General features: G+C 37.3%; 1 protein-coding gene across 3 annotated transcripts in view; it reads right to left on the minus strand.

Annotated features, from left to right (window-relative positions):
• Nucleotides 1–22,683, minus strand: part of LOC149805042 (uncharacterized) — a 103,747-nt gene that overhangs the window by 21,318 nt on the left and 59,746 nt on the right. For all 3 annotated transcript variants that reach the window (XM_089946827.1, XM_089946824.1, XM_089946830.1), the window contains exons 2-5: nucleotides 14,899–15,037; nucleotides 12,232–12,353; nucleotides 10,031–10,128; nucleotides 8,822–8,916 (exon numbers count right to left, since the gene is read on the minus strand). In XM_089946827.1, coding sequence (XP_089802953.1) covers nucleotides 8,822–8,916; nucleotides 10,031–10,128; nucleotides 12,232–12,353; nucleotides 14,899–15,037 — 454 coding nt within the window. The remainder of the gene's footprint in view (nucleotides 1–8,821; nucleotides 8,917–10,030; nucleotides 10,129–12,231; nucleotides 12,354–14,898; nucleotides 15,038–22,683) is intronic.

A 22,683-nucleotide genomic window follows, 5' to 3' on the forward strand; every position in this document is an offset into this window, starting at 1 on the left:
CTGAGGTTTTTATAGATTTTTTATGGGGAGTGAAATGAAGTCGAGGACGGAGACGTGTACAGGACAGGCCCTCCGTCTTGGCACCAGTGGTGAAACAAGTGGGTACGAAATCGCAAATCCTCGGGAGTCGTAGGTTTCAAATCGACGAGTAAATAGGCGTGTGGAGTTTGAGTGGCATCGTCGTACGCCTGAGTCAGCCAAGGCGTTCCTAACTGTTTGGCTAAGACTTGCACTTGCGATTTATCTCGAGGGCTTTTAAACAAGACCACGTGATGCGCATTGAGACTGATGGTGCGATGGGCTTTACTTTGTTGAAACAAATTTTGGGTGATGTAAACGACACTGGCATTACGGTGATGCCCTTTGCGCGTGAACCACAGTTTAATTTCTTCTTCGTCTTCTCCTAACATGTCGTCGAAAATGACCAAATGGGTTAGACGGGAGTCAGAGACGATGCTGTCGTCTTCTTTAGGAATGCCTTCCACAAACACGATGGAATCGCCTTGACTTTCTCTCAAGAGGCTGTACGCCGATTGCCACTCTTTGTAACACCACACGATTTGTTGAGGGGGTCGATCGATCAAATGATGTTTATGTTCGATCAAACGTTTGACGAATTCGGTTTTGCCCGAACCGCTAGGTCCAGCAATGAGCATGTTAAAGGGATGGCGAAGATACAAAGCCTCCCAACTGGCACGATCTAAGTGTTCGTCGATGACTTTGACAGTAGAGGAAGAGGGAGCAGAGACAGCAGAGGTAGCCATGGTGTGAGAAATGTCACTTGTGACACGAAAAACAAACAATACAAGAGTTTATATACTTTTTCAGAACACGTTTATTGAATGTTTCAAACATGAATACGAAAGACAAAAATGCATAAAAGCCAAAGGCTTAAGTACAAGAATAAAAGGCACATGATAACCATGAACGTGGAATAAACACAAGTGTCTGTACAACATGTTTTGGGTAAAGTTCTAACCAGTTCTATAGTAGGGGTAAGGTCACACAAGTGTCCTCCCGAAAGGGTCTTTCAGGCCTGTCCACGACAGTCCTGTCCTGGGTGACGGGTTCTTCTGGCACCGTCACTAACACAGGTTGAAAAGTAACTTTTTTCCTTGAATAACTCTCGTGCATACTGGGCCACCTCTTGTGTCCAAGCCTCAAAACCCTGGTCTCGGTGATGTCCAACATTTGACTCCTAACCAATCTGGTTTCTTCTTCGTCAACGACATGGTAAGTTACTTCAATGAACAATGAACTATCGATCTTGCCTAGGGTTCCTTTTCATATACAGACCAATACCAACGTGACCGTACGGTAAGGTGAAGTTATTGGGAAGTCGCACTCGCTTCTGGTATACAATTTGATAGACTTTTTCCAAGGGTCGACTGACGATGTGGTGAGTGGGTAAACGTACAATCTTGTTCGGTTGATAGGTGGTCACTTTAAAGTGTCCATCCTCTCCCGATTGCAAGGCTTCTTTCAATACCCCAAAGTTGACCACTCGACTGGTACGATGATTCAGAGTCAGTCCTTTCACTTTGCACGTCGTGTGCACTTCTCCTTGTTTGTCCCGGTATTCGTAGCCGTAATTTTTGGGACCACCACTGACGAAACTTAGAATCTTGTCGTCGGGATGCTCGTCTGTCCAGGCTCCTAAACGGTCTCCTTCGATGTCAGGGTGCTGTTGAATCGGGTGATGGATGTAAATGCAACTGTCCGTGTCAAAGTACAGGACGCGTTCTTCTAACAGTTCTAAAGCTTCGTACAATTTTAAGCGAGCATGAGCTGTCACGTAAGCCGCAATGATGACATTTCCAAAAGGGTCGTCTTGTACAAAGTCCAGATCTTCTTCGTAATTGACCAAGATCAAATCCTCTCGAACGACGTCCACGTGTTTCATGTATTTGGTTTTGTCGTGAATCATCTGGAAGTAGCGGGAAGGTTCTGTCAAATATTCCGTCTTGGGTAAACACGGTCGTTGTGCCATTTAACCCCACAAGCAATTTAACATCACTTTGGCAAACGATCGCCTGCCTTCGTTTTTTTCGATGTGGTCTAAAGAGATGCCTTCTTGTGCGTAGTATTTCTCTTTGAATTGTATTTGGTCTTCGGGAGTGTGACACCAGGAAGGATAGCCGCTGGCTTCTTGTTTCAGTTTCAAAAAGGCATCCACGTAGTCGGCGAAAATGCCTTTCTGAGTAGGGTCACCCTTGTGGTACTGTTGTGTCTTGGGAAAGTGGCAAATTTCGTACACTTCTAACAGTTGGTATCCCATGTCCAGAGCTTTGAACAATTCCACGCTGACCCAGGTTCCCGTCAAGGCACGTTCTTCCTGGCTGTGATGGCAAGGTTGGTCCTGGTTGCACGTTTCGGCACAAGTACGGCACAATGGAAACATCAGTTTGCCTTGACAATGGTGAGGTAGGACGGGATGGTATAGGTTCGTGGGAGGCAAAACTTTACACTTGATCAAGCCTTCGTATTGTCGAATGTTGGCCAGGTCGATGTGTTCCGTGAACAATTGCGGGTGCCCTGCAGGAAAGCGACAATATTTGCACACGTAGGGATACAGCGAACACACGTCCAAGTATTTGATTTCTTCTCCTTTCTCTTCGTCGACTTGGTACAGCAAACAGGTGGCATTGGTCCTTCCTCCGTACAAACTATCCCTCGGGTTCAGGGGGTCCATGAACTGGTAACTTTCCACGAGGCGTTTAAACTCGGGATCGGTTTTCAAACGGTGAACGTACTCGTGTTCCCACATTTCCACCACTTGGTATCCTTGCTGTTCTAACTTTAGGCGTCGCTGACAAGTGTCCTGGTACAAGTCTTCCATGGTTCGTTGCAAAAACTGATTTTTAGTGCCACGGTCAGGGTAACAGACGGGACATCCGTGAAATAAGCAACCGTTAAACTCGTACACGATCTTGGGGTTTTCTAAGTCCCAGCCATCTACCGAATACGTTCCGATGGTCTTTTCACCCCCTCCGTTGCGGGCATGCTGAATCCATTTGTCTTCCTTGTCGCACAAGTAATGTAACCAACGTAGGGCTTTGACCGAGTATTGACGCTTGACATAGTGGGTCGTTTGAGGACTGATGACAGCCACGGTGTTTTCAGGCATGAATCGTTGGCGGTACACTAAGGAACACGCTTTGGCAATGGTGCAAGCTTCTTTCAAAGGATCGACCCCTCCGTGTTCCATGAACAGTTCTCGAAATTTTCCACAGCAACGCCGTAAAATGTCCACGTCGGAACGACAATACTTTAACATTTCTTCCTGAAAGTCGAAAGGGTCCGAGGCGTAAGCCTGGTACCAAGCGTAGAAAGCTTCTCGTTGTTCGGTACGCATGTTGTCGGGGTCGTAATAGTGAGCCTCAGGCAAATGGGGTAGAACAGCATGTTGATTGGCTTCCGTATTGAAAAAGTGTGGAAAGTACCCTTTAGCCATTTCTGTCATTCCAAACGTTTTAGGCATTCGGCTCAAAGGCATGGCCAAGTAACTCATCGAATCTTTAAACTGTACTTGTCCCACTTGCATGAAAATGATTCTGGCTCCGTTCAAAATCACTTTAGGACGTTCGGTGCCATGTTCCGTATAGTACCTCAAAAGAAACTGTCCATCGTATCCGGAGAAATTGTGAGCCATCACCGTGGCATGACGATGACAATCTCCGTAACGTTCGATGTCCTCTTGGCTCCACGTCTTGTCGATGGGGTCTAAAACCCATTGGGCAAAATCGGCTAACGTGTTTGGTCCCCGAAAGATTTTTTCACGCCCTCCAGGAATCTTGCTGCAGTGAGGGCAATGACTGAAGATAGGTTCTTGAATGCACTTCTCGCACGCTCGATGAGCCACGCAGAAATTAGGGATGTGAATGCCAGTCTCTTGCATGCATTCGAAATCGAAAAAGATGAAATTGCCTTTCTTCTTGTGACCGTCCTCTTTCTCTGGTGGTGGTTGGTATTTTTGCACGTAGCATTCGTGTTCCAAGTCCACGATGTGGTGACAAATGTGACATTTTTTCTTTCCTCGACATACGTGTGCCTTGGCACTGTTGGTAAGTATGCCTTGTCCACAGGTAGGGCACAATCTCAAGAGTTGACAAGCACATTTCTGCTGTGAACCTTGCGTCTTCAGATGTTGCTGGTAACAGGCAGGGCAGACAAACGTACGCAGACAAGTTGAACAAGGCACTGGTTCTTCGCTCAGACAGGGTGGAGAGGCCAAACATCCTGGGCATTTCAATCCACAATGCTTGTGTTGCTCTCGATTGTTATAACCATAATCACATTTCTCACAATAATAACCGTATCCCAGGAATCCAGTGATACTGGTAATGGTATCGAAATGGTCATCGTGATGATAGACATGAATGTATTTTCCGTCCTTAAAGTCTTGGCCTCGAAACAACAGAGACCCGCGCATTTCTTGAGGGTGCACTTTCAAGGTGTAGCGTGGAGCTAGGGCATCTTGCAATTTTTGCATCTCAGGAATGCCACAGGGTGTGTCTTTGGACAGGCCAGCTTGTTGCAACAGGAGTTCTGCTTCGTTTCGTTGTTTGGTTCGGTTCGATTTTCGAATGTTCTCCCAGGTTCTTTTCCATTCTACCGTGTCGTTCTTGTTGGCATAGGTTCGTCCCACCACGATGGCACGGGCTAAGCACATCTGGTCTTGAGGGTTGTTAATTCGGACGAGACTTGTTTTGGTGTTGCGAAGGTCGTCCACTAATAACATCTTTTTGCGTCCTGTCCCTTGAGGAAGAGAGACGTGAGCCATTTTCAGTGTGGCTTTACCATCGGTGATGTCAAACTGGTCATTAGATTGTTGTACGTGTTGAATCTTGTCCATGACTTTGGAAGGGGTTAGTTCTGCGGGTCTGCTAAACTCGATCCAAACAGGGGATTTCAAACCGTCGTGATCTATGGATAGTGTCAAGCGATCGTCTTCTTTGGGTTGACATTGTCGCTTGAGTGAGGTGAGCAAAGAATCCCACATCTCGGTGATAAACCCTTCTGCTTTCTCCAAGGGTACGTCGGCCTTGAAATCTTTAAACTTCACCGTGTAGGTGTAAGCCGTGGTTCTAAATTTTCTAGAGGAGCGCTTTTCCGTCTCTCGAATGGAATAGTACTTTTCAGGGTTGACTAAGGGTGGTGAACTTGGTTTAGAGGGTTCGGATTCTGGTTCACTCATGTCCTCTTCAAAATCACTGGCATGAATTTGTGCCAAGATTTCAGCCCTGGTACGAGGCGATAGATCACGTTTCTGCCTCTTACTTTCTTCTTCTTCTTTCTTCTCGAATGAATGGGATCGTTTCATCTTGAGTGCAAAACGTCAAATGACTCAAGTTTAAACACCACAGACTAATTTATAGTCTTGGCAAACCAGCGTATATAAAAAGGGTGTGTGTCTTGTCCTTTCACTATTCATTTCACTCTCAAACAAAGGACAACAATGGAAGAGACTAGCCAAATCGAACGTTTCATCAGAGCTTTGCGAGGGGTCATTAGAAAATTCTCTTCAGACCAGCCGACGGACTACTCTCCTTCCTTTCGAGATAAAAGTCAAGATACTTGCTATATCTGTCAGAAGAAAGGGCATTGGTCTTCAGAGTGTCCAGACCGTCAAAAAAGAACAAAAACAGGGACTAAAAGAGACAAAAGTCAAGATACCTGTTATTATTGTAAAGAAAAAGGACATTGGTCTCCAGATTGCCCAAAAAAGAAACAAGAGGAGTCAGAAGAAAAGAAGGATTCTTCAGAAGAAGAGAGGGATTCTTCGGAAGAAGAGAGGGATTCTTCAGAGGAAGAAGAGGAAGAAAGAAGACAGGTGAAGAAAAAGAAACAGGAGAAAAAAAGAAGAAGGGAAGAAAATGAGGTAAAAACGGTGAAGAAATTCAAAAAACAGAGAGACTAAACAAGGAGAAAGAAGAAGTCAATGAACTTTTAATTAAAGTGTTCTGTGGTGAATTGTGAATTGGATTGTAAAAAAATGGATAAAAGAATACATGAATGATATAAGGTAAGTGTCTTTGAGTTTTGATTTTAAAATAAGAAGCTACACTCACGCACTCATACACAGACACGTACTATAAGGGTAAAATGGGTGGGGTTTATTTTTGAGTTATTGGCAAATTGAAATTGTATTTCTTTTCGAGAAATGTGGGTGGCCCTGAAAAGGGCCTTTTTATTTTGGTGTAGGGGTGAGTTTAACCAATCAGCTTTAACTGCCTTAAGCCTTTGCCACGGTCAATGCCTACTTCTGATGATTGGGTTGAAATCACTAAGGGTGGTACGACAGGCTTAGTCACAGGGTTGGCGTGTTTAGCTCGGGAAGGTCGTATTCTCTTCCGTCGTGATAAAGAAGTCTGATACATTTGTTTCAGACTTCTTAACTCCGCTAAAATGTCCAACAGTACCGTAGCCGTTTGATTTTCACCCTCTTGTTTCTTTGCTGCTACTTCTTTTTGCTGTTGTTGCTGTTGTTTTTTTCTTACCTCTTCTTGTTGCTGTTGCTGTTGCTGTAGGAGAAAAGCTTGTTCCGCTTCCTTTTGTCGTTGCATAAATTTCTCCAATTCTTCTTTCTGTCTCTGTCTAAAATTCTCCACTTGCGGTAATGAAGAAGGTAACGAAGGTTCTGGAACAAATTCTTGCGAGGTAAGAAAATCCACAAAATCCCAGTGTACCTCTTCTGAAAGTAAGTCCGGGTTCCCTTGGGCAGTCTCCCCTGCTGGTGCACCCCAATGGATCGTTTTCTGAGTTTCCTTCATGTTGAATCACTGTCGCATAGATTGACTGCACACAAGCGCTAACGAATCTATATAGACCACGTGACGTCACAGACTGCTCTCTTCGGATTGGATGCGAGCTGACTGAATTTTGTAACGCGTGTTCGGATTGGTGAATGAATTCAATCCGTTTCAATCCTTCCTGTACCTATAAATAAGCACAGTTCACTGCATTGATTCACCTATTCTCGTCGCTTCAAGATGTGGACCACAGTTGAGTCATCCACCCTTGTGTCTTCCATGATGTTTAGGACAGCCATGCTCATGTATGTCAGGTCCAAGTGGACTGTTGTTGATAGGACAGATACTAGTCAATGGATGAGGAGAGTTTACATAGAAAGACAAGGATGTCTCAAGAGGGTACTTGTGTATGGACCGGTAGTTAGAAGGAGTTTAAGAAGAAGAAGAAGAAGATGTGACAGATGCCATCTATGTTAATATTAATATTAACATAAACCCAAAGGCCCTTTTCAGGGCCAGCCATATTTCTCGAAAAGAGATAGCCTTTCCATTGCCTACCCCTTTTCTAAATTTAAATTTAAATTTAAATTTAAAAAAAACTTTTTTAAAAAAAAAAAAAATCCCATATTCAATTCCCCTTGTCCCTAGACAAACCCAAACTCTATTCCCATGTTAATTTCCCATTGTCCCTAGACAGTCCCAAACTCTATGTTAAATTCCCATTGTCCCTAGAGTGACCCACGATTTTTCTCCATGTTAAATTTCCATTGTCCCTAGAGTGTCCCAGGGGTCTTTTTAATGCTAAGTCCCATTGTCCCTAGGGTATCCCACTTAACTACTACTGTGTTATTTGATTAAGAAAATTATTATTTATATTTTCAAGTCAATCAAATATTTGTAACATTTTGGAATGGAGATATTGCTATTGTCTGACACAACTCGTGGTTGGAATGGCAGAAAGTGTTTTTTGCATGTTAGTTTTTGTCTTGTAAATCATAATTATGATGACAACAGACTGGGCGTCATGCTATTTTCCATGTTTTCACTCCATATAAACACATCCCTTCTAAGGATATATTCCAGAGAAAATTTTCGGATACATATGTTTACATTCACCTCCAAAGACATGTTCAGAAAAAAAACTTTCAGATACATATTTCTACATTCACTTCGAAGGACATATTCCAAAATTAACTTCGGATACATAGTTTTACGCTCTTCTCCAAGGAGATATTTCAACAATAACTTTCGGATACACATTTCTACACTCACTTCTGGGAACGTTTTTTTCCAAAGATAACTTTCGGATACATATTTCTGCATTCATCTCCAAGGACATATTCCAGAGGTTACCTACGGATACACATTTCTACACCCACTTCAAAGGACATATTCCAAAGCCAACTTTCTGGTACATTTCTACACTCCTCTCCAAGGACATATTTCCAAAATAACTTACGGATACACATTTCTACACTGACTTCTGGGGACTTTTTCCAAAGATAACTTTCCGATACATATTTCTACAATCGCTTCCGAGAACATATTCCAAAAAGTAACTATCGGATACACATTTCTAGATTCATCTCCAAGGGCACATTCCAAAGATAACATTCGGATACAGATTTCTGCACACATCTCCAAGGACATATTCCAAAGATTACTTTCGGATACACATATCTACACTCACTTCAAAGGACATATTCCAAAGCCAACTTTCGGGTATATATTTCTACACTCCTCTCGAAGGACATATTCCAAAAACTACTTTCGGATTCATATTTGTACAGTCACTTCCAAGGACATATTCCAAAGATAACTTTAGGATACATATTTACATGCGCTTCTTCTAACCAATAACTGCACACGAGGTTATAATATCGAGTATCTTAAATGATTATTAATTCATTATTAATTTATACGTCAAAGTGTAACGTATTCAACGGTGTGCGATGAGTTAGACGACAAACATTTGCATAGATGGACGGACAGACATTGCATTATTCTCAGCTAGTTTTCAACAGGTGTTGTATTTCTGGCATTGAGACTGTCATGGAATTTGACTTTACCATTGTAAAGCATCTCCTGGAATAATAGGTCCGTTCTTAAATTCTTCAAATGATGGAAACCTTTGGGTGAGACCAACACTGGGGTATATAAGAACCTGAAATATGTAAAGCAGTCATAAAAATTAATAACATAATTTGTATCCGGTCATGCTTCCTGGATGTTTTCAATAATCGTAAATGATTTAATGGAGGACAAACAACTGTATAAGGTCTCACTTATCTGATGAATTTTCAGCCGACAATGACCTACTGCAGAAAAATGAGAATAATTTTACACTGAAGATGCAAATAAAAACAAACTAATAATTTTTGTAGAAAGCATGCATGTGAGATTTTGACTGCGGCAATCAGGTTAATTCTTTATACAACTGGTGGATTTTATATTCAACCAACGCTGCCACCAACCCCTCTTTTTTACATTCATTTTTGACAGCAAGAGCTATTTTAAATATAATCCTGTGACAAGGCAGCTGAAAGAATCAGTATGTGCCTTTTGCATGAATAAAGTTCACTATTACCATAACAAATCAACATACTTTTCATCACCTCTCAACCATCTCGATTTTTAGATATTTACCTCTGTAGCAGATATACATAAATACGTGTGCCAAGTCGGCTGTTCGTTTACAGCCCAAGTTACGCATTTGATCTCCAGTGCTAGTCTAACTGTGACAGGGAGTCACAAACAAGCCATTCCATTTTCAAGCCTAACGAAAAGTAAATCTAAACCAGATTACAGATTTAGCTTCTGTGTGAATTTATAAATGCTAGACTTATGATAATTAGGTTCATGCCTTCTACCTTAAAAATTAGGAGGTGTCAAAATACGAAACTATCCCGTGAGACATAAACTCGTTCACAACATATACCGGAAGCTAAAGCTTAGAAGGTAGGTTACAGTTACTTCCCCTGCTTTATCATCGCAACTCTTCTTACCCTTTCCTTTCTTCATCTTTTGGAATATTTCCATTACTGCTTTTTTCGAAAACTAACAGTTGAGAATTTGCTCTGATATATTTTTGCAAGAAAATTTGCTGGTTACATAGACAAGTCAAGTAAAATTTACGCATGTAGATAAAAGCGATGTACCGCCAATATGTGTTAGTGAAATTTTTCTATAATTCAATGTGTTAAGTCCTGATGTGATGACATGGTTTTGTCTTTGTAATTGGGTGATTATCTTGGACTGTTAAGAGATTGCGACCCTACCTGAAAGTCTAGGCCGTTTACTTCATGACAGACTGTACCTGCCAGGCTCCCGCCAGCGCTATCTCCACCAACCCCAACTTTGCTGTCTTCTCTACCACCTGCTCGGAATTAATCGTCTAAATTAGCATTCAAAATGTGCCATCTGAGTTTAAATTTTTTCATCACCTCTTTGTAGCAAAACGTCATAACAAATAAAACGTTTACTCTGTGTGATTTTAATGTCATTGGAAGGTGGTTTGGAGGTACAGGGAATCCAGAACAAATATGCGGTTTGAAAAGGCAACATAGTATTTGCACGTGTCGAAACAGAAAATCAACCACGGCACCACCCAGTTAAAACTTTACCGAATGAAGTCTTTACCGCTGTGTTATGCAATTTTTGGGTCAGAAATAATATATTATGATAATTGAATTATATGTTAAAAATGAATGGACGGTATGAATTATACATTTATAAGTATCAGGATAATCATACTTATGCTAATTAGAATATAGGAATAAAATGATTACTGACTGATTGACACTTTTCCCCCGTAATTCAAGCCGCAGCCAATAATGCTATTAAGTTCATCATGTGTATACACGTGCAATGCCATCAACAATACGATTGGTTTGTAATTATTAATAATGTGTATGCATGTGCAATGTCATCAACAATATAGTTGGTTTGTAATTATTTATAATGTGTATACACGTGTAATGTCATCAACAATACAATTAGTTTAATTATTTATAATGTGTATACACATGTAATGTCATCAACAATACACATGAATGTAATTATTTATAATGTGTATAAACGTGTAATGTCATCAACAATACAATTAGTTTAATTATTTATAATGTGTATACACATGTAATGTCATCAACAATACACATAAATGTAATTATTTATAATGTGTATACAAGTAAAATGTCACCAACAATAAAAATGATTGTAATTATTTATAATGTGTATACACGTGCAATGTCATCAACAATACAAATGATTGTAATTATGTATAATGTTTATACAAGTAAAGTGTCACCAACATTACAAATGGTTGTAATTATTTATAATGTGTATACACGTGCAATATCATCAACAATATAATTAGTCCTAGTTTTATCGTTGGAATGCATAATGAATGTATACGGCAATACTATTGATAAGAAGGATGTCTGTATTTGTATATTTCTGTAAGATAGGCATTGCCGTGTATAAATATATCGAAATACTTTTTCCATACATTTGCATACGGGAATAGCTGTGTCATCATCATAGTCGGGTAATACCTCTCAGCTCTTCCAACTATTGTCAAATTTATTCAGTATTAAGTATATAATTCGAACATATAAATTTAGGAAGTGAATATCTTAGGTAATATGTCATATCTATAATTAAGCATATTTCTACATTTAATAGGATTTGAAAATATTTATGATCGATTTCGTTTGGAGATTCGTTTATGTACACATGTCAATACAAGCATCACACAGTCCGTAAACCTTTTATTTTAAAAAATTTTTAACAAAAGGAACAGTATTCCAAAACTCTTCTGAAATTTAAATTACTCCCGAACCGTATCGGAACACTAAATTCTGTACATAAGTATCCTAATTTACATTACTTGCATCATAAAGACAGTTAAGCATCATATAAAAGTGGGGGGGGGATATCCGTGGTTATACATCTGCACTAACATTCGGCAATACGTATTACATTTAACATATGTTAGACATAAAGGAAGACTACCACATTCACCAAGAGCTACAAAATTGCTTACAGTAGACGAAAGACCTAAAAATAATTTACAAAAGTTTACGTGTACACTTTCTATTGTGTCAGAGCAGTCGTGTTCTCATACTTCGGAACCAATTTACTATACTACTGATTTTAAGACAGCATTAGACATTTTGAACTCGGTATTTAAATAACCGAATTCTCTCTGGATATTTAGAACGGAGAAAAATATCTTTTCAGCTTGTAATGCAAATTTAGAAAGAGTAAACTGAGTAATGAGGCCAAGTGTTTGGTACTAGTTTGTTACTCATGACATATATACCGGTCCTTTGAGCTGGTCGGCGTAAAGATAATATCCAAAATTTGATAGCAAATCGCCAGATAGCTGATGCGCTTACTTAGAAGCGATGGTGCAGATTTATATAAATGGGTGGGGGGGACAATCTGAATATTTCTAAGATGTATTTTTAATACTTACCTACGCGAGTTTTATTTCTTAAAACCCATTCCGTCGCAAGTTTTGCATCATCTACATCGGCAGGAAATTTGTGTTCCGGAGCAAGCCGGTATTCCACAGATACTACAATACAACCGCTATCCCTTTCGGAATAATAATAATAATAATAATAAGTTCAGGTCACTGTATGTATTCGAAGGATTAACGGTCTAATTGTGTCCATATGTAATGGGGAAGCAAAACAAAGATGTGATTATATCAAATTTCCATAGATCTACTTCTTTAATTTTTTATTATTAATTTAAAAAAAAAATGTTATAGGTTTTATTGCCATAAAGACGGATTATAAAGTTTGTGATTATTTCACGGGAAAATTATTTGCCCCGCATTCTGTGGTATTTCACACTATATAATCTTTCATGTACATCGGTTGTTTGACGCAAGATTCTAATTCTAAAGTTTGACTTTACAGATTCAACACCACTACAAAATAAAGGATTATCTTTCGCACGTTTCTGAACAAAAAAAAAAAATGAGTGTCGAAGTCAAAATCAAGTGTTGTGAATATTGATGCAACTTTAACGTTTAAAAAAAAAGCCATATAACCTTTCCTCTTCTTGAGGTAGAGCGTAAAAAGTTAGGTTTAAGCTGGAAATACACAAATAATAATGTGAAGAAGAATTTAAACAACAACAACAACAACCAAAATTATAACAAGCACAAGCGAGGTCTCGTTCAATCAGGCTTGCGTGGCTTAATGAGATCTTCGGCGTACGAGGGTCTAGCAAAACTGATTTTTTTTTTGTAACGCCAGAAGAGGCTTTCCCAGAAAGTAGAAAAGCGATTTTATTGGCAACGGAGATGAAATGATGTCTTACGCAATGGTGATTGATACGATATACACACAAGTATTTTCAATAACTGATCGAGGCCTGCACATTATATCCTTTTTAAGTTTTTAGTATTTTTTTGGTTTTAATCATTGCAGAAATATGTAGACATAAAAAAGGAAATGGGGTGAGATGTATTTGTTGTTTCACTTATATTTTTTAACGTATACTTAACAGAAAACCAATATAGCAGTATACCAGACACTCGTATGTCGAATCTTTTACATGTCCACGCGAGTCTCTGATTGGACGTAACGATTACAACAAAGGCTTTCTTGACTCAAAAACGGACTGTAGAGTCTCTGTGTGTCCATCAAAACGTGATGTTAGCGGGACACTATTTCAGCGGCTGCAAGTTTTCGGGAGTAATTGTATAACAATTAATGTTTATCTTGATTACTGTAAATAAATGTTCAAGTGGTGATATATATCAGGGAGTTAATACTAGTTTCCGTGCGATATGATTTTAATAGAAGTTTGTTTTGAAAGACAACAGTCACGTGATGAAATATTAATATAACCTTTCCTGTACATAAGTGTAGATGAAGAAAATGAAAAATTCTGGTCATGAGGATGGAATATACAAATCCGACATCGATGTATCCTGAAGGATAATTTTTTAGCACATTCCTGGATGAAAAATAATTGACGTAGTCAAATTGGCTTATTGAGAAGACTGAACAAGCTTCGAAAAAGCAAAACGATCAGTAAAAAAATGTAACCTAAGTATAAAGAAAATAATATTTTTCAGAATGTGACAATATAAAAAAATGGCCGATACCATCGAGATAATGGCAATACACAGTGGCCAAACTGGGTACTGAAGACAGATCGCGGAATGAAATCCACTCTTATCCCTTAGAATAAACAAGACAGAGGAAAATACTGATATAGTCTTCGATTCATAAATAATAACGAGATTGATATTGCAACAATAATAATGACAAAAAATTCATTTTTTACTATACATGTACATATAGCTAGGTCAGTCAGTGCAAACGTTTTGTTTGCGGGGGGGGGGGGGAATTTCAACTGCAGCTCGTATTTTGGATGTAGAAGTGCTGCAGACCACGTTTATATTGATTGTTGTGAAATAATGCCAAAATAATGATGAAAATCAGGGATTTTTTTTCTTCTTCTTCTTCTAGGTTTTGTGCACTGTGCTCATAATAGAACGTCATGTGATGATATCAGTCTGCACAGAAAACACATTATAAACACCTAGGAATGTGAGAAAGAGACGCCTTCCATCGTTATTCCACACTGGAAAACACATCATAAGACCTGGGAATGTGAGAAAGAGACGCTTTCCATCGTTATTCCACACTGGAAAACACATCATAAACACCTCGGAATGTGAGAAAGAGATCTTTTCTTCCATCGATATTCCACACTGGAAAATACGATCATACATACATACTTAGGAAAGCATTTCCAGATGGAATGAGTTACTAATGGCATAACAATTTTGCTTTGGTATCTTCTATAAAAAGAAACACTGCATCATACAGTATGACAACCATATTTAAACGATTTGTTACATAACTGAGTGTTTATGTACGTGCGTATGCATGTGTCTGTCTGACAGGGTCATAGACAGCGATCACGGGCCCTGGGGTAAGAAACACCCGGGCTTTTTCTTGTTCTTGTGCAAACAAAATGTTTCTTTTATAAAATTAAAAAGTGTTCTTCGGCCCGGGCCCCCATACAGGCCCGGGTCCCAGATATATATTCCCCCTTGCCCCCCCCCCCCTTGTTGGCTCATCTGTCTGAAAGATATTTCATGTAAGATGTTCACCTAGAAATCAGTCTGCAAGTCGTGTCGTAAGTTTTCCTTGACCCAAGCACGTGACCACCGCCATGAAAATACACCAGAATGGGTACAGCTTTTGAGGAATCACTGCAGGCAGACGTATACAGCGTCACCGGTAATCCATCTGCAAAAAAAAGTGATGTTTATGTGGAATACGGCTGCACTTCTGCAAAACCTTTCGTTATAATGTTGACTGTATCCACCATTTTAGTGTCAGGCCAGTGAACTTGTGTAATTTTACCACCGACTGATGTTGTAATTTGTAGTTTAATTTGCCAATATTCCGGAGAAGAAAAAAAAATTGCCAGATACTTAAAAAGTTTTATCCATGTTTGCAGCCCTAAATGTTTTGGCAACCACATTCATAAAACAACATAAATAATCAGTACTATGTCAGTGATAGATCCTTGAATGGATTGGTATGCACATGCGAATAGAAGTAGTGCAGGATCAACACAAAAGAAAATTGTTCGATTATTTAGCTATCAGCCAAATTTTGTATTAGTATCCGTTAATGTAAATTTCGTGTGTTTTAGTTAAAAGAAATTTGTGTCTCTCTCTGTATCTGTAATAGAATCAAGTATCGACATTTTACACCTGTGCATAATTTTACTAATATTTAGGTTGCAAGCTACTCTGTCTTGGTACGCCCCCAGCGTTACACTCGGCTATACGAAGTCAGGTGAACACTGAATCAAACCGATGCAGATATATTCCTTTATATCATTCTGTTTGTTAGTGACACAATACAAACTTTATTATCATTTTAGGTTTCATTTATAGCAGGCGTTATCATCCGTTCAAGCTTAACCAGCAATTTGGTTATATAAATATTTTTACAAATATTTTGATTAGTAGGCGAAGATAATGGAAAGGATTATACGTAACGATATTTTCATGATATGGCACCTTTTCAACTGCGTAATCTTTTCCGTTGAAATTGATAAAAAGGTGATATATCACAGCCTCAATTTCGCCAACGATTATGACGAATATATTAACCCTCTTCTATGAAGGTGTGAGGGCAACGATTGTTGTGAAAACATTTCACACTGCGTCATCTAAAAAATTCTCTTTGCAATCGATTGCTTGATCAATTTTACATCGTATACCGTTCAACATGACATGCCAGATTTTGTCAAATAGTAGAATGTTGGATGGAAATAACCGTATTCCACGAGGGGGGGGGGGGTGAATGTTCCGACATGTAAAGGTTCCATTTGTACTCAAGTCTTTGACACTGGAACAGATCTAAGGAGATAGAGTACAGCCTTAATTTGCCAACTCACTTCTATTAAGGCGGGGGGGGGGGGAGAGAGAGTTTGCTAAATACTGCACATGTGAGACAAAACAACTTAAATATTCGTTCCAAACATTTTTCGAAACTCCATTACAAACTTTACCAACACAGTTGCAGTACGATAATTAAGCAATATACACTGCATGGTCTGGAAGGACTCTCATTTCATGTCACATGATTCTTCCGGAGTCTTTTGGGTAAGGTTTAACATGTCCACCGTCTTGCGTAAAAGGTGCGGTTCGAATCCCTTGCTCTACAGTATAATTTTTTCAGTGTAATGTTATTTCATTGCCTTGATCTTGTGATGTAATTCTTAGTTCGACATAACTTGAATGAAATATGCCAATAAAAGTCATTGTTTATAAGAAAGTTTAATGTCTGTGTTTAGGCCATGCCTTATGTAGCCATTACTTTTTTTATGCCCTACTGTTTGCGGCAGAGTTTGTATACGCTACGGCTAACTGGATGGGAAAGTCAACAGAGCTTAAGTATTGCCACCAGACATCAAATATACACTGTATTAACTTCCATTAGGTTATACACCTAACTGTGTAAACCTAGGTTTACTCAAGTCTGGTTCTGATGAAAGAGATTTATACCGGTATACTGGTTTGTACACTCTATTCTTTAGATTAAGACTGGTTTACTGGTTACTCTATTATTTTCATTAAGACTGGTTTACATGCTTTTTCTTATTTGAAAGTACTTCACATATTTTTCAAATAAGGCATATTCGTCGAGACCCACATAAAAGGATGACTTATTTACAAACATAAACGAGTATAATCCCTCATCCCCATTCGTATATTTTTTTTATAATCGTATGGTGACAAGTAAAATGACAGCTCGTGTCTACTCAGATATGAAGTGTGTGCGTTTAATATATATATATATATATATATATATATATATATATATATATATATATACACAAAGTTAAAAATTAAAGAATTTCTTAAGCCAAAATTAGTTTCGATGTGTTTTGAATGCGTATAATTTATTCCTGATATACACATACGTATTTAATAATGAATTCACATTGAATGAATTCAGCGACACAAGTCTTGAACTTATGAAAACCTTAGGCACACGTTTCAGTGAAACGTGGCCATTATGAGGAAAATGAATAGTGCATACTCCTTTCAAGTTTAAACACCATATTTCCTCAAACATATATTCTATTTTGTGAAATATGTTGTTTAGTCATTTCTTTAATAAAATTTAAAATGGATCTGGCTAATTTTCCATATATTTCATCGTATAATCAAATAATTACATATGACAATTATCTTATATAACAATTATTGGGCACGAATTATATATATATATATATATATATATATATATATATATATATATATATATATATATATATATATATATATTTGTTAGGCTTACTCGCTATAAAAGTCTGTGAATTTGTTAATGTTGCTAATTATGCCTTGTCAGGCAACGCATTTCCTTAATTCTTAATGTTTGAGCCAAAGGTCAAAGGTATGAACCTAACCTGTTAACACTACCTAGTTTATATACATTTAGATTTGCTTAAAGTACTATAATTTTGCATTGTAACACTTTTTAAGCAGCTCATCAACACATTCCAGGGTTATTAGGATTATTAGTACCGAGTAACTTTATCCAAAGGCATATAAAAATATAATTACATGAAAGGTAAAATCCGATATATATATATATATATATATATATATATATATATATATATATATATATATATAAATAGACTTGGGCGCTCTAAAGTGGTAATATGATGGATGGGAGGGTGGTTCTTCTATGTCATAAATTTAACATGTTGTTCATGTCAATGAATATATAAACTGCTGAAAGAACTAATATAAACATTGTAATGTATTATAATTGTATAAATCGCGACTTACCTTGATATCTGTATTAAACCGTTCATGTTCTATGTCAAGTGTGATTGCCGTTCATGTGGTAACATGTGTCATCGAATTCAACCTCGCACATCGTTAAATACTCACAAAATCTTGTGGAATCTTATTTTGTATGAATTTGTCACACCCAGAAATATGTTTATCACCCTTAAATTCCCAACCAAATCATCATTTGAATAGCCCGAAGCTCGATGATTCTAACAGCTGACATCATGAAAATACGTCTGCAGGAAAGATGGCCGACACTAGATCACATGACCGGTTCCACACAGTAAATGTCAAGTTCACATTTTTGATTAAATTTCACTTGTTGATTGTAAATGATGGCCTTTTATACAAGAATAAGTATGTTTTCAATATTTAATGGTGTACTCTTCATTTTTATGTTGGTCAATATATTTTCAATTTTATCGGCGTTCATCGGTAGTTGTGCACTCTTCACCCAAGCTTAACTCTCTTGGTTACGATTTCGAGTACGTTGACGTTTGACGGACACGACATAATACATAATGTTTATCTATTTGCTAATGACAGAGTGTAAACGGACAAGTGATGATAGTTCAATTGTATATTAACCCTCAGCTTGTGTTGCTGGTTGTAGAGTATATGTTCGGCACTATCAGACCTGTTCGGTGTCCCGAACAAGCAATGATTGGTTAAATTTACGTCACATGATTACTTTACGAAGAGTATAAATAGGAGTGAAATTCGATTCGGCAGATAGCTGTCATCATCAGCGCATCTATCAACATCTCTCCACCAAATAAAAAGGACACTGTATTGAGGTAGTTATATTAGAACTTTATTAAATGTCATTAAAAAGCTCATTGATACTTATAAAAATAAGACAAGTCTACAAATTTTAACTTCTTTATTCTCCAAAAAATAGACTGGAATTACATATATATAGTAGAACAATAGGAATAAATTCAAACAAATTCAATTCACTGCTATTATATTGTGCCACATGAATAAGCAGGTATCTCCAGCCACACTAAGAATTTAGGGTTAACTTTCAAAATACTGACTCCGTGGGTCGTCCATTTCTTGCTGAATGATTACGTTAAGGTTATGAAAGCCAGCATTTTATAGTATTTGTGTATTGCATACGTTAAACGTAATCAAACACATACATTCTCTTGTAGTCATATTTCTTGTATTAAGCATCTTATCACAATTTCATAGTAAAAATAAAAAGGTCCCTTTGAGCTTATTTAAATTTATTATTACATTTACACAAGTTAGTCCATTCCCCTCCCAATCGGTTAATATATATATATATATATATATATATACACGTTTTAGGTGCGTTGTGGGCAGTCATCCCGAAAGTGGGTTTACGGGAAGGACATGATATAGTTTACATTTCAAATCAAAATACATATACATAGGTTGTATTTCTTACATAGTAATTATGTATATGTTGAAAATAAGTATATACACTTATGTTATAGTCCTATTCATGTTTTCGGTTCGTGGGCAGATATATATATTTCATGGGCAGTTTTGACCTTTAGGTTGAAGATGACAAAGTAACTGCCCAAAAATACGTTCACGAAGAACAAACATATAGCATTCTGCCCGTGAATACGGTCACGGGAACAATATATAGCGTACTGCCCACGAATACGTTCACAAGTAACAAATATATAGCATGACTTTCCGGTGTGCGCGCGCAAAATGGTTGTCAAGACACGACGATAAACATTAATCTATTAAAGCATCCTTTGCAATGGCCAGCGTACATATAGCGGACGTGAGGTTCGTTTTTCACAGCTTGTTTGAAATAAATGGATGATTATATATCCAGTGTAACAACTTGTCTTGACAGCTTATGGATGCTAATGTTTGACATTTATTGTGAAGATGATTGTTCACTGCTTGTTGATGAATTCGTAGCTTCTGTTAATCGATGCTATAGCTCAATTTAACTGTCATACACTGATATGTTTAAATCTGCTTGCACAGTTAACTATGCAGAGTTATGGAAATATAACAAATTGGTTTTAATAACTTTCAGAGTTTGTTTTACTATTACTCAATATTTGTTTCAAGTACTATAAAGGCTGTGATAGGTTGGGTGGCTTAGATTACAAATCAGGCCCTTCTCACTTGGGGTGGGGGGTGGGGGGTGGGTACTGCCCATTATGAATATTACTGGTCCTAGATGTCCAACCTGATATTTATGACATATAGGTTCAACATCTTACTGCAAGCAGAAATGGTGTTCTGTAGTATTTTTCCCAGTCAATAGTTTATGGATATATTATGTCATGTACTATGCTTGTTTAATTCTCTCTTCTCAGTTCTGACGTTACCATTGAATGCTATAATGTTCCCAGACATCCGGTATTCTTGGTTATTAAAATTATATATATACACAGATAACTGAAGGTGAGTTCTCATTATTCCCTAACAATTGTAATTAGTGGGGCTGTAGCAATTGATGGTCTGAGAATTCAAGTTAACTGGTTCAAAACTTGGGTAAACAACAAACTGTTTTCTTCCTTTGACAGGCATCATAAAGTTTTGCATCTTTGTCTCTCTGATGACTGTGGTACACAAGTTACAGACTTTGCCTTAGAATGAGCCTGATTTTTGATACTTGTTACTGAATGGGGTGGGGTAGGGAAGTAACAAAATTATTAAAGGTGGAATGTATGCAAACCATGCTGGAAATAGATATGTGCCAGCAACTGCAACATGTAAGCTTCAATCAATTTGGAAACTATAAGCTTTATCCTGTAAATATTAACAGTTCACACCCTGTATAAAAGGTGATTTTGTGTTTGATTAACTGGAACTGTTAATTTATTATGTTAAGGAATTTATTGTTTTAACCCTAGTAAATGTAATATAATTAGGTCAAAAGTTCCAGTTTGTTTATTGTTTCCAGAGTTGATTATTGTAACTGGAAGAACCTGTTTCTAAGTGTTAAATGAAACGAAAGAGATATTGTTTACTCAAGTGATATAAAATAAAAGTTTAAAATGAACTGAAAGAAATATTGTTTATTCAAGTGATACAAAATAAATGCAAAAGTGTATATTCATTAAGAAGTGTATTGTCAATTGCAAATAAATGAAGATTTATCTTATTTTGTTCTTTACTTGTGTACAAAATTATACCTGGATTGGGCAATAATTACTTGGACTCCATTTGGAAAAGAAAAATCTATATGTCCTAAATACCTAATGTTCATATCATAATGCTCTTTTAATGGATGATTATGCTTTTCAGCTGACGTTACCATATTGCCAAGTGAACTAATAGTATGGCCTTCGGTGTGGCCCACTAATCACATTTGTAAATGAATTATGCATACAATAGAGAAATAGCTCTTAAAATATCTTATGAGTTGAACAATGTGTGTACAGAAATAAACATGAAGCAAATCTTTGAACTTGTATGCCACACATGCAAGTGAATTGGTGGTTTTCATATGTAACTTGTGTACTCTAATGGCTTTTGTCTATATTACTTTTAGCCATTTCTATTCACACACCAGAACACAACCTTTTTTGTCTGATTCAGGTACTAATGCAAAACTTATTTCAGCTGTAACTGAAGTATACAGAATTTTTCCTGACGTTGAGGCCTACTGTGTAGACAGTATAGCTGTAAGTCATCAAATCAAATGGAAGACAACAGTGTGCAGTTGAAGAAAATGATATATACCCAGTACCATTTAGAGTTATCTTAAAGAAAAGTCACAATGCACACTGATACAAGTAGTTTTAGAAAATGCATTTGTTCCACATACATTTTAACTTAACCCAAAAGTTCAGTCTCTTGCCTAAAATTCAATCAGATGTATGCATTTATTCCATAAAACACAAAGATATAATGAACCAAATCATTTTCATTATTGAGTTAGGTAGTAGGCTATGTTAAAGAGTGCAATCACTTTATCGATTTTTTTTTCCATTACATTTTTATTTATTATAAAATGACATTTCTTAGTGGAGTGCTAGCAACTGTAACTTGAGGAATATTTTGTACATGCTGGCCTAAGTGTCATGAATATACTGTGCTACATTTTGCTTTATTAGGTATAATACTATCATGAGACTTGCTTGATTAAATCCTGAATTTGTCAGTTACACTTACAAGTCCACTGGTAGAATTTAAAATCTGTGACAGTTTGGGAACTTTTTTTGCAGTAACTGCAAATCACTTTGCCTTCACAGTCAATGAATTCAAGCCATTGATAATTGTCAAACCATTGTGACTGAAAATGTGATTGTCTCTTAGTTGTGTCCTATTTGATAATTTTGCTGCCACAGAGTCTGGATTGTGTCTCTGAAGAAATAGTTCATCTAGACTCTGTTGCAGTATTACATTTTATATGTTCAATTTAATGAATTTTCTTTCTTTGAATCATTCTTATGTCATAACTTGCGAAAATAGTTTAGTTAACAATATTTATTCAAACAGAAAAGATAACCTCACTTGACAAATCATCCTACTAAAGTGATCATGGCATACACTTTTATCTTTGAAATTCAAATATTGCCCACTCGTTAATTAACATAACTAATATTGCACATTGAAGGT

Source organism: Sinohyriopsis cumingii, chromosome 2 (genome assembly GCF_028554795.1).
Source record: "Sinohyriopsis cumingii isolate HCF-2022 chromosome 2, ASM2855479v2, whole genome shotgun sequence".
In the NCBI taxonomy this organism is placed as follows: domain Eukaryota; kingdom Metazoa; phylum Mollusca; class Bivalvia; order Unionida; family Unionidae; genus Sinohyriopsis; species Sinohyriopsis cumingii.